Raw genomic sequence first — 13,101 nt, 5'->3', positions numbered from 1 at the left:
CAACACCCTATGAGAAAACAGGTTTTCTTTATTTGTTGCTGTGAGAGTGAGAGCCAACACAACCTCTCTGGCGGGCCATCTGGTAGTGCCATTAAAACTACAAAATGCCCATGACCCAGCAAGGCCAAGTCCATGTGATGGACATGTCACACGCACCCAGTCAGCCACAGCCATGATGTTTACAATACTGAATGGTGAGAGGCAGCCTATAGGGGACAGGCTAAACAAAGTGCACCACCGAGATCTAGCACACTCTCGAGGCCAAGATCAATGAACCCGAGCGTGGTAGATGTTCAGAGACAGGAAGAGAATCACGGTATATTATCCACAGCAGGCAAGGGGGGAAACGCACACGGAGCGCTCCCATCTGTGTGGGGGTATATATAAAAATATATATGGAAGTGAATATTTATGGATATGTTCATGTTTGCAGAGTCTGGAGTGGGACGTGAGACACTCGTCATCCTCTCCAGGTCTGGGAAGAAGGGCTGGGTGAGCCGGGCACGGAGCGGGAAGAGGGAGGTACGTGCGTCATCGTTCATGCCTTTTGAGTCTTTTACCTTGTTCATGCACGCCCTACTCAAAAAAAACAGATCAAAACTAAGAATATTTTCAAAGTGCATGTAACAAGGTGATTTTCTTTTCCTTTTTAAGCTCTGACTTTGTATCTTCTGCCTGCTCCAACTCCTTGCCTCGAGGTTTGTGGCGAAGCTCCCTGGCTCTTGTTTTCCCTTTGTTACCAGGAAAAGGGGATTTGAAGACACAGAGAACCTTTCAAGTTGAAAAACAAAGGTTCCCACCTCACCACTCCAGGTGAGGGCAGGACAGAGGCTGAGCCCTTCACAATCCCATGAGGAAGGGGAACCCGCAAGGCCTGGCTACCTAGAGACCCTTCTACTGGGAGCTATAGATGGGGACAAGTGGGAGGCTAGGGACTGGGTTAAAGGTTGCTATACGCTCCAGTGTGGGCACAGGATCCTGCCCATATGTGCACAGTGTTGGGTGAGATGTAGAGTCTCGGGGATGGTGACATTAAATTAGGGAAGGAGACAGCTGTGTACTCACAGAGAGGGAATCCTTCATCTGCCCGGCCAGGTGGGAACCCAAGGTCGAAGTCACACTGGCTTTCAGAAAAACAGAGCTCTGTTCCTCCACATCAAGTCAGTGGTCTGCACTGAGTGGTCTCCATTGACCCCTCCCACTGGCTACACACCCTTGCCCCTGTCACTGAAGAGGAGGAAGCCCCATGGCTTCAGTAAAGCTAAACCATAGGAGAACTGGGGAGAGGAGGGCTCCCCCATCACACACTCCATGAAGCCGAAGCCATGGTTGCCATCTTGATCAGCTGTGCCTTGGGTCCCTGTGCAAGGCTCCCCTCCTCATGTGGTTTATGAGCATTCCCTCTGCTGGACCTCTGCCTGAGTCCCAGGCTACATCCTACAGCTCTGCGAGCTCACCATGTCCTCTAGGCGAACCCTTGCTCTGGCCTCATACTTCTTTGACAACCATAGTCTGTCTAGAGCCTCCACTCTGTCTACCTTTCCCCACATTCTCCTTTCCTTCCGAACTCAGCCATTTCTGCCTCTCGGTTGGCAAACATCCCCTTTTCCTTCTCACCACAGGGCCCTTGCACCTTTGTTTCTCTGGACTTTGTTTTATACTGCCCACATACACAAATTTCTTACAGAAACAGCCCTGTTCCTTCCTCCTTGAGGTGGGGGTGTCTCATCCTCCCCCACACGCCCCCACAAAGCAGCATAGCTATCTTCCCTGGGACAAATCTTTATAATTGTCTTTAATAATTTTAATTTTTGTTTTATGTGTATAGGTGTTCAGCCTGCATGGGTGTCTGTGTAGCACTGCATGCCTGTTGCCTGTGGAGGCCAGAAGAGGGTTCTGGATGCCCTGGGACTAAAGTTAGAGATGGTTGTTAACTGCCATGTGAGTTCTGAAAATTGAACCTGGGTCCTCTGGAAGAAAGGCCAGTCCTCTTAGCTGCTAAGCCAACTCTGTAGCCCAAAAATTCTTTCAATGCGTGTGTGTGTGTGTGTGTGTGTGTGTGTGTGTGTGTGTGTGCACTCATGTGCCATGGCACGCATGTAGAGAAGAGAAGACAACTTGTGGGAACTGATTCTCTCGTACAGTGTTCGTTCCAGGGATGAAATTTAGGTTGTCAGCCTTGGCAGCAAGCACCATTATCTGCTGAGCCATCTCTTCAGCCCACAATTGTAATTTTATAGTTATTTGAGGACTCTCTCCTCCATCTCCCAGACTATAAAACCCTTAGGAGATAGACTGTGTTCATTTGGCTCTGCTCTGTTTTATCCCCAGAGACTACCACGGCCCTGGATAATAAAGGTATTCATTAAATATTCTTCAACAAACAAGCCAACAGACTAATGATTTGCTCCCATTCTGCTCCACAAGCGTCAGAACTGCACACAACCACCACACCGCAGAGATGCTGTGCGGAGAGAATTGCGTCTGCTCTCATGGCACTTGCTAACTAGCCAGTGCACTGCCACATACGAGTGCACACAACCACAGGGGTAGGGGGAGCGAATTCATGCGCGAGCACAAAGGAAGAAAGCATGCCAGCCCCAAACATACGCACACATGCGAGCAGAAGTGCTCCCAAGGCGGACGTCTGCCACCCTGAGCTCATTAAAGCCGGCTAAATATAGCCTGTCTGCAGCTGTGCTCAGCAAGCTGCCCACACAGGCCAGGAAAAGATACCAGTTACCAGGCGGAGGAGGGGAAGGCCAGCTGTGGGAAAGGGGCTTTGTACACCGTGTCTGGGGGGTCATCCCAATCGGACTGTGATCTGAGGGCTTCGAGGGAGGAAGCCTAGGCAATGGGCTGAGACATCAACCTTGTCCGGTGGGGAGGGTGATGCCGAGCTGCCCTCAACATCTGAACTGAGGATCCAAGTTCAGACTAGAGTCAGGGCCTGGAGTCTGGACTCAGGCCCTTGATACGTCAGGCTCTGACTGAAGCTAGGATATAGATGGAGATACAGAGTCAGTCAGTCTGGGGTCCGAACACTGGACCTTAGCATTGGTTGCTGCCAGGTTCTGATCCAGGAACTTTAGTTAGAGGAAGCACTCCACTCTGATCCACAAACATGGCTGTGAAGAGCTGTCCCACCATGCTGGCCCTCGGGAAAGCCATTTGACAGGCAGCATGTATCAAGTTCCTGTTGTAAGCCGTGTGGGCTAGGCCGGACCCTGAGGGCCACAGTAGGTAAATTTTTTCCGTGTAGAGGAAGCTCCAGATGTCCTCACGGGTCCCTTCCTACGAACGGTCTGGACCAAAGAGATTGGGGGCACCGTGTGGGGTTAGGGGCTGATGATTGTTGATGAAACTGTTCCTTCAGAAAGCAGCTGTGTAACAGGATGGACAGAGCACTTCCCCAGGTACCTGGGAAGGAGAAGCTGAGGAAAGGAAGGAGCTTGGATCCAAATTGGCCAGGCACGGATAATCTCTGAGTTTGTGGATCGGAGCTGACAGAATAACTGCCTTCCTCAGAAGTCATCGGCTCCTGCCCATCTTGTTTTCACCTTGTAACCTGGGAATCATGGTGTCAGCCCTTCCACACTCCAGATCCAATGGGTATCAGAGGGCAAAGCCTGTTTCTACAAACAGCTACTGAGGCAGAGGGATAAGGGAGCCCTTTGGGGATACTTATGGGGGGTGTGAGTAGAGGCAGTGGACTCCTGCCCTATAGACAACGCAGGAAGCCCATGGCAAGGACAGGACAACGCTCTACATGTAGCATGACATCCAGTCTCTGCAGCCATGGAGAGGAAGTAAGGGAAGGGTCCCCAGGGGCCTGCATCCTTTCTGCTCTTTGCCAGGAAGGAGGATGCCTCTGCACTTCCACTGGGATGCTGGGATGGACGGGATCTCAGGCTTCTCCACTGTCCACAGCAGAGACACACCGATGGAAGGAGACAGAGGACAGACGAGGACAGGGAGCACTGGACAGCAAGTGAGTGAGACCTCCCTGCCACTCCTAAGGACAGAAGTGGGAGACACGAGCCATGGAGGCCAGTGTGGGAAGCCAGGCTGGTTAGGCAAGAGAAGGCTAGGCTTCCTTTAGATGAAGGATGGGGGCCAAGAGAAGGAGGAGAGCCTGAGTTCTGCTGGAGGCAACGTGCTGCCCTGGGGTTCAATTTGGCACGGTGGTGGTGGTGGAAATGGTGGGGGTGACGTCTAGAAGGAGCCCAGGTTTGGACTTTGGATTTGTGGAGATTGGTCCTTTTCTCTCTGAAGGAAGAACAGAGCAGTGAGCTTTGGTCTCTCAGGATCCGCAGGACCAGGGGAAGGCTCACGCACACATGGGAAGTATCTGAAAATGTCCCTGTTATCACCAGGCAGTGAAAGGCAGAAAGACAAAGAGATATGGACAAAGGAAACCAGGGAACAAAGAGACAGCAGCAAAAACACCTGGAATAACAGACCCACAGGGACTCCATGTGCCAACAGGAGAAAGGGCTGGGTCCCAGTCCCGGTCATGACTGCAAGGCAAGCTGGAAGAAATGGCCCAGAACCCCTGCTCCCTGGCCCATGACCCCAGCCTGTCCTCACACCTGAGCATCCCCCAGCTTCTTCTCACCTGGTTCTAAATAGCACGGGTGGTCTTGGGATTCCAGGCCATCTGTCCACTAGCAGACAAACGCAGGACTGTGTGGAAGCCACCAAGGATCAGAGTCCTAAGCACACAAGCCCCAGAGCTGCTAGACATAAGGCTGGGTAGCCTCCCAGCCATCGCTCAGCTTTCTATCCTTGTGACAAAGAGAGACGATATAAAGGTGTAAGGGTTTATTGGGGTTCCGGTATATCTGTGATGTGGTGGAAGACGACAGAAAGATGTGAAATCGCAAAGTCGTTCACTTCAGGGTGGACAGGAAGCAGAGGCAGGCCACGGGGCTAGGGACAAGAGATGACCTCCAAGAAAACGACTCCACTAATTGCTGCTGCCTCCCAGTGAATATCAAATTATTACTCTATCACTTGTCGGTGGTTGGACCCTCCAGCTGGAGACCAAGCCTTCTTCTTGTGATCCCATGGGTGGGGTGGGGGGCGGGTAGGGCAGAGGCTGCTTCATATCTCAACCATGACAGGGGAGAAACAGTTTCCATGATGGTGAGCTAGGCAGCCATGGGATGAGCAGACAGGCAATGCTACTGAGCTCCACGAGACGCACCCCCACATCTGGCCCAGAGGTTCCAGCTGTGAAGACTTACGCAAATGCAAGGTGTAATTGAGAACTGTAAGACCCTTTCTGTGCGTCTGTTATACGGCCTCTGACACCCTCAGCCGGCCGAGAAAGCAGGGGGTTCCACCATCTTTCTGAATATAATGCATAGACCTTTCCCCCTTTCAAGCCCAGACATCACAGTGCCACGCCCCGTGGCAGGGATCTGATGCCTCACCCAGAGTAATACCTTATTTTCAGAGTTTTGAAATGCCCAGTGGAAAAACACATTCTAAACGTAAGCCGTGGACGTCTCCTTTTTAAATTCAGGTCACTAACGTTTGTTTTGCCCATTTAGGATTTAAAAATAAACAAACACATTACCACCAATTACCACCACCACTTCATAAAAGAAAAAAATGGTTTTAATGTCTGAAATTGTAGGCAGGACATAATTATAGAGTAATGTGAAAAACATTACTCTCAGCTAAAGACTTTCGCCATCATAGAAAAGGAGGTTACAGCTTAAGTTTCCTCCCTGCTGAACATACTGGGTTTCAACTTGGGTAGCATCAGCCCAGAGAGCCTCCAAGACACAGATTTTATGGCTCTAAAATTCTTCTTAACATCAACTGATATTCTTTCCTTCATAAAAAATATCCTCAAGGAGCAGGATACAATAACAGCTTTCAGCAATATAATTTTGACCAAAATCTATAACCACAAAATAAAAAAGACTTTGCCACTATTGAAATGCAATTTTTTTCCCAGGGAGGCTCAGGAGACACCAAGCATTCTGTCAATTCAATTGTGTATGTGGGAACTGTGGGGAAGGAGCTGTGACCGCCTGTTGGTGACAAAGCCAGTTTCAGGTGGCTTTCACCTCCAAGCTATTTATTGCTAAAGGCCCTGCAGCAGCAAGCCATAACGGTACATGCCTGCACTCCTCGCACTTAGGAAGCTGAGACAGAAGGATTGCCAAAAGTTTGAGGCCAGCTCGGGCTACACAGTGAGGCTCTGTCTCTAAAATAAATATTAAAAGAAAGAAAGAAAGGAATCCCAGCACAGTTAATCTGGGCTCTTCCTGCCCACCTTGTTGTTCTTGTTCCTTGTTTTTTGTTGTTGTTGTTTTGGTTTTGTTTTTTTGGTTTTTGGTTTTTGTTTTGTTAACTTCTTGGTAGTTCAATATATTGGGGACTTCCTGGTCAGTGAGACGCTGGCAATCCTCCATGGGCTAATTCAAACAGAGACGAAACTTGCCCATGAATATGCCTTTCAAAACCAGCCAGCCACAGCCCGATCCGCACCCAGATACCTATTGTAGCTATCACTCGCCCGCCAAGCCTGTCTTCCTCTAACCTGAGGGAACCAGGGCCAGGTGCCAGGGAACCAGGGAACCAGTGAAGTAAAAACCCTGCCATTATTCAAACCACCAGTCCCAAGCTGTTCCCTGCCCTCCTTCTCCAAAGACCATCCTCCTACCCACCCAAAACACACGCACAGCTGCAGCCAGGGCCGGGGCCTCTCGCACTCCCTGTCTCCTAGTGTAGTGGCTCAGCTCTAGCAAATTCTGTAACCAATTCTTTTCATTAAGGCCTCAGTCTCTGTGCTACCACTTTGTCACCTCCAAAACTTAAGAACCTGCAGGCACAAATCTCTCTGCCCCGCTTTTCTGGCACCCTGCCCTTTCTCTCTGTCAGTACCCTAGTGGTCAGTTGTGACAGAAGAACTCATGGCCACCAGCCCTCTGAGCAGTAATCCCCTCGTCTGTGCATTGTGACATGGGGGATCAGGGAGGCTGTACTGAAGGCCTGGACCACAGGGCTGTGGACGCCGGTGTTTACATACCCTTCACAGAAGCTCAGCAGAGGAGGAGAGAGCTTGAACGAAGGCCTCAAGTTGGGGCCTGGGGAGCGAGTTAGGAAAATGGGTTGAGCCTCCCCAAAGCTATAGCCACAAGCAGAACAGCAGGCAGGAAATGAGGGAACTTCTGAGCCTTTGCCCCAAACCTAGCCTCATATGGAAGTCAACATTGCCCATAGCAAAGGCAAGACTTGGCACAGGTGCTGCCCACCAAGTCCACCTGGTGTGTCCACAGGACATGTGACCAGCATCCTGGCATGACCTTAGTACATCCAATCCCTTACCCATCTTCCTAAGCAAACTGGCAGAAGTCAAGATAGGCTGGTGTGAGACAGGAAAAAGGAAAAAGACAAGGGCAGGAAACCCCAAAGTCAATCCTAGGATACTGACTACAGAGCCAGTCCTTCTGGGAGTGGAGTTTAAGGACCAGCACGTCTAGGGCTGGTGAGATGACTCAGTGGGAGAGGTGCTTGCCGTGCAAGCCTGAACCTGAGTTTGACCCCAGAACCCATGATGGAAGGTAAGAACCAACTCCCGAGAGATGTCCTCTGACCTCACACTTGTCCACACTCACACATACAATGACAATATCTGGAAAGTAAACCATGTATTTAAAAGGGACCATTCTCTGGAACACAGCCTTGAAGGACCTCATTTGCTCTGATCTTGGTCAGCACAGGACCGACCATGACTGCTGGAAGTTGACATCCAAATGTTGATGCCCTGAAAGGAGCAAGGAGGCTGCCTTCCCAGTCCCTCTCAGTCCCCATCCCCAGGCAGATGACAGTCACCAAACTTTCAATGATCCTGCCTGCTCTACCCCACCCCCATCAGAGCTATCGGCCTCATGCCCTGGCTCTAGCTTGGACACCAGAACGGTCTAGCATAGATGGCTTAGAGACATGGGGTCTCAGGAGAGCTGCCAAAACCCAGGCTTAGGGGACCTAGGCTTTCTGTTCCCACCCAGGAGCAAAGTGGGAAAGAGATCCTTCTATCCTTGGAGCTCTAAGCCTCAAAGGGGACCAGGCCCAGGAGCCACCATTCATCCAATGAAAGGAAAAGCAAGGTCTCTGTGGGTGTAACTCACGCTGCTTCTCTTGCAAGATGCTGGACGTGCACGCTGTGGCCCCTTCTCCTGCGGAAACAAAAAGGACAATAGCCCTGGGTCACTGCTCTGCTGCACTCCCCTGAGGAGCTGCTGGCAGTTCCCACTACCCCTCCAGAGCTGAGGGTGGCAGACATACCACCCAAATTTCCCACCCTGCCCTACCCACCTCAGAGTTAGCCTTTGGCCTTTGTGTGTGAGCCAGCACCCACCCCATGACATCATCGCTGAGTGCTGGCTAGCTCCTTGGTTATGCCCTTGACCTTTCCCAGGCCTATCTTTGCTGGCTCCTCTCCAATCTTATGAAGCAGCTTCTAGATGCTGCCCCCCTTTTCCCATCACACTGTCCTGTAAGGGTCTGAGCTGGGCACTCTGTTTAGGCAACAGTAGTTAAACAAACCTCTCCCTAACCAGACTTCTCTGTGATCTGTGCATCCTGCTGCCTATGGCTTCTGTGGAAACTTCCCAGACACTTCACATTTTCCATGACTAGGAATCCCTGAGTAATTCTGCGTTGCTCCCTACCCCACCCACCAAAAATACATCTGAAGCAACCCTGGTTTTCTAAGCAAGTGTCCAAGCACTGAGGGACACCCCCTCCAGGATCTCCTAGATTATATGAGGTTACCCTGTCCCCTCCCCCCACTGGACTCCTGGGCAGTGCTGTCCAGGAAATGGCTCTGTCTTCCCAGCCAGTCCTCTAGGGCCTTCTGTGACTCCTTTTCCAAATGTGTCTTACTCTACATTTGCGATCCAAGACACCATCCTCAGAGTCCCTATTTCCAGGCTCTGCCTGTCACAACTGCCTCCGTGGCTCATGTCACCTGGATCCAAGTCTCTGTTTCCCTCCTTCTCAGAATAGGGGTCTATGAATGAAAAGTGCATCCAGCTGGGGTCTGAGGCTAGGACTTGGTTCACACCAAACCACTGTGTGATCCGATGTGTGATCCAATGTGCCTCTCTTTCCCTTTCTGGACTTCATTCCTATAAAACACTATGGACCCAATGCTCTCTTGAGACCCTTTAGATACTGAAAGCTGTCTTTCACTTATTGTGTCTATGGAAGCCAGTTACATAGCCTCTATGCCACAGACTTCTAGAATAGAGGGCTACACTGGTCCCTTGCTCAGAGGGTCCCTGTACAGTGATACTTGGAGCTCTTAGAACACAGGTAGGCAATTAACCAACACCCAATTCATGAGGATCACCGGTGTTGTTGTTGTTGTTGTTGTTGTTGATTTATCTAGCCTGGAACTCAATGCAGACCAGGCTGGCCTTGAACTCAGAGATCTGCCTGCCCTTAGCCTCCCTTACGCTAGATCAAAGGTGTGTGCCACCCTGTCCAGTTTGCGCTTAGTGTGTTATTTACTGATTTACTTGTGACAACTAGCTCATGATCTTGTCTCTTGCCCTCATTACAACACAAGGCAGAGCCAGATGGACAGAGCCAATGGTTAATGTGTTAGGGACCTCAGAGATCTCCCCAGAGCCAGTGGTACAGTGCCTATTGGACACAGGACAGAGTTAGTGTCCAGTAAGAGTCCAGTTGGAGAAGAAAGGTCTGGGCCTTCGTGGGGTGGCCGGCACCCAGCATGATGAGGTGGTCACAAACCGCGTCGGAGGAATGAGAGTAAATGTAACCCAGATGCAAACAGAAACCAGGGAAGACCCAGCATCGGATACCAATGTCAGGCATTGCTCTTGTATGTCACGTGAGGCCACAGAGTGTAGGTGGATCTGGGCTAAATCACTTTCCCTAACACAGAAATGAGGTCACACATTCCAGACACACATTCTGTTTCCTGCTCGTGGTGCCAAGGGCTATGGGGATACAGAGATGGAAAGCAAGGGGTGTCCAGGGCAAGAAAAACCTCTGCATGGAGCCCAGTGCGGAATGCAGTCAGCCATGATGGATGGGGAGCAGGGGACCATTTTCAGCTGAAGCCCCTGGGAGCCTTCAGCAGAGCCATGGTTTGAGCTTCCTAAGGAAGAGCGAAAGACAGGGTGTTTCGAGCGGTCAGCAAACATCATGCTCAAGGCATGCCAAGTCCAGGGGAGACAGGATGCGGGGGCGGGTGACCCTGGGCAGGAAGCCCGTTTATATGAATATAATAAGGAAGGAAGCCAAGCTTCGGTGCGACAGCGACTCGCAGTATCTCCACATCTGAAGCTCCTGCTGCTTGCTTCTACTGCATCCAGAAACCAGCGACATAATTAGCTGGGTTCTGGGCAAAAAGGAACAGCCATGGCTGTGCCAGAAAGCAAGAAGAGCACCAAAGGTGCCGACTTCATCCTGGAGACTCTCAACCTGAGTCTTCCGAATGCCAGTGTTCAGGGATCCTTGTGAGCACGGCAGTGACTCTCCGTGGCCTGGCGCCCTCCCTCCTGGCTTAGAACGCACACAATGGGAGTCTACCATCTCCCAAGGCCTCCACTGCTAGCCTCTGTCAGCCATTTTGCATAACGGACTGGGGAATGGAGTGACACACCGCCCTCCCTGTGCCTGCTGCCTCCATCCAGGACTGACAAGAGTCCTCACCTCTAGGAAGGGAGCGATTGCTTCCTTGGATAGGATGGGTAATGTCTTGCTCCCTCTGAGGTACAATCAGAATGCTGTGACACTGCCAGTCTAGAGAAACATAGCAGATGGAAGCATTGGTCCCCTGCCCTGCCTGTGCCCAGGCTCCTGTTGGAGGGAGAGGAGAGATGGGACAGGCCAGCCAGATGGGACGGAGGAAGGCCTCTCGGGAGGCCTTCGAGGTGTTTCAGCCCAGGACCATATGCGGCGAAACCTCAGCCTGGAGCACATGACCCGTCAGGCATCACTCACAAACCACAAGATAGGAGATAAAATAATTCAGAACTAGGAACAGTAAAGCCCAAACCAAGAACTCTCTGGAGCACTGATCACAGCTCTGACTATAATGAACATGTACTGGCATTTCTTGCACACCTACCAGATGAAGGAGGCCATTTTGGCTTACATCCCAATTTCACATCTAGAGCCTTTATGAGCTTCTGGTCCCAGTGCTGGCTTCATGACCTCAAAGCTGGGGCAGACTTTTCACCAGCAAGATTATCTGATGAAGAAGTAGCCCAAGGATCTGAGACTCTTACTGCTGGGGAGGCTGGGATACAGAGAGCTGGGGAAGCCGGGAGGCCCGTGACCTTGAGATACTGGTGCACAGGATGTGCCTAGACTTAGAGAAGGGAATGTCAGGGAAGGAGATCAAAGCCAAGCTAGGAGATCTCACAGCCAGCCAAGAGCATGGCTACTCCTATGTAAACTCAGTAGGCTACGTCTAGGAGTGCAGGTCCTTCCCATCCTGCACCTAAAATGACTGTGGTTTCCACCTCTGCAAAACAAGCCCTTCATAGACTCAGTGGGCTCCATCACTTTGCCATGAGCTCTCTGGTTCTGATGTCTTCTTGCTCCTATTATCCTGCCTCTCCCTCTTGGGATCTCTAGGCCAAGGCTCTCCCGGGAAGGCTCGGGTGGTGAGGGGAGAGTCTTTGAGGCAGAGGCTAAGGATGGGAGGAAGAGAGCAGAGAAGGGACTATCAGCAAAGGGTGTCGAGCTTGGCCAGCATTTCCTGCAGGCTTAGTTTCTCCTACACTGATGCTAGAGCAGGGACCAGGCGAGACTGATGAGTGTGCTGAGGGAGGCCAGAGCGAGTCCTTCTGTAGCTGTCAGTTTGTTTTCTCCTTTGCTATTTTATAGATCATCTACACAATGCATCTGGCTATTCTTGCCACCTCCCCTACCTTGTGTCCCTCCAACCTGATCAGCCCCCTGTTATTTTGAAAAGAGGGTCTCATTGCGTAGCCCAGGCTTGCCTGGAATTCAAATCCTCCTGCTCAGCCACCCCACCACCCAGTGTGCTATAATTGCAGAACTGTCCCCATGGTGGTGGGCCTACTATCTACAATATAACTGATGTGTACAGAGGAGGCAGCAGCAGCAGCAGCAGGCTGGCCTTGCCTTCTCAGCTCAGACCAGCTTTATCTCCCCTTGGAGTTACCACTAGTGACAGAGGAATCGTCTTAGCTTTGGAACCCGGTTTCCTGATTAGTAGGCTCCCAGGACATGGACCATTAGCCAAATGTGCATCTGGCTCAGCGTTGCCTAAATGAGACCCCACTTAGCCTGCAACTTTCCAGGGCCCCTGGGCCCAGCCACTTTACCTCAGCTTAAGCTGTGTTTCTGTCACAGGAGCGGCCAGAAGCTCCAGGAAGCAGGATGGTTATGCGGAGTTGGCTGTAGGCTGCAGGCTGCAGACTGGGAGCTGGGTTAGAGGCTGCGCTTAGAGCTTAGGGTTTAGGGTTCAGGGTTGGAGTCTGGGGACTGGGAGTTAGGAGCTGGGGCCACTGATGCTCCAGGCTGCAGTCCCACACATCTTGCCTTTCTCAAGTTTATACATTCTGGGGTGTTTGGCCACAGCATCTCTCCCGAAGAGACACTTCCAACCCTTGCTAATGACTTCCCAAGTAGTCTTTTTCCTCTTTCCATCCATCTTCCAGAAAACCACAAGCTCCCTGCAGCAAGGGCAGCAAAGTGTGCATCTACGAACATCTCTTTCAGTGAACATGTTGAACAAGAGAAGCTGCTCCTAGCATTCAAGGGGAGGTTCGGTGGCTGCTGGGGAGGGCTTCAGACCTAGAGAAAACTCTAGGAATTCTCTGTCTGTTCGCCCATGGCATGGGAATCCTGAAGCCCCTCTGTGCCCTATACACTCCTGTTTCTGGGCTTTGGGAGCAGGCTCAGGCCAGCTCAGTTCAGTTCATAAAGGAGGCTGCTGTGGAAAAGCCTATCTGTGCCTCGTAAACAGGCTCTCCCCCAAATGCGCAGCACTACTGAGCGGCAGGTTAGTAAAGCTCACTACCCACAATTCCCGGCCCATGGTGACTAGGTCCTGAGGTGCTCCTTTGGTCC

General features: G+C 51.3%; 1 protein-coding gene across 1 annotated transcript in view; it reads right to left on the bottom strand.

The window, feature by feature from the left end:
- Pitpnm3 (PITPNM family member 3) overlaps positions 1 to 13,101 on the bottom strand; it is an 87,982-nt gene that overhangs the window by 34,565 nt on the left and 40,316 nt on the right. Inside the window, exon 4 of the mRNA XM_032911768.1 lies at positions 8,151 to 8,198. Coding sequence (XP_032767659.1) covers positions 8,151 to 8,198 — 48 coding nt within the window. The remainder of the gene's footprint in view (positions 1 to 8,150; positions 8,199 to 13,101) is intronic.

Source organism: Rattus rattus, chromosome 9 (assembly GCF_011064425.1).
Source record: "Rattus rattus isolate New Zealand chromosome 9, Rrattus_CSIRO_v1, whole genome shotgun sequence".
NCBI classification, from domain to species: domain Eukaryota; kingdom Metazoa; phylum Chordata; class Mammalia; order Rodentia; family Muridae; genus Rattus; species Rattus rattus.
The sequence above is the reverse complement of the archived record's forward strand: the minus strand, read 5'-3'. Positions and strand labels throughout refer to the sequence as shown.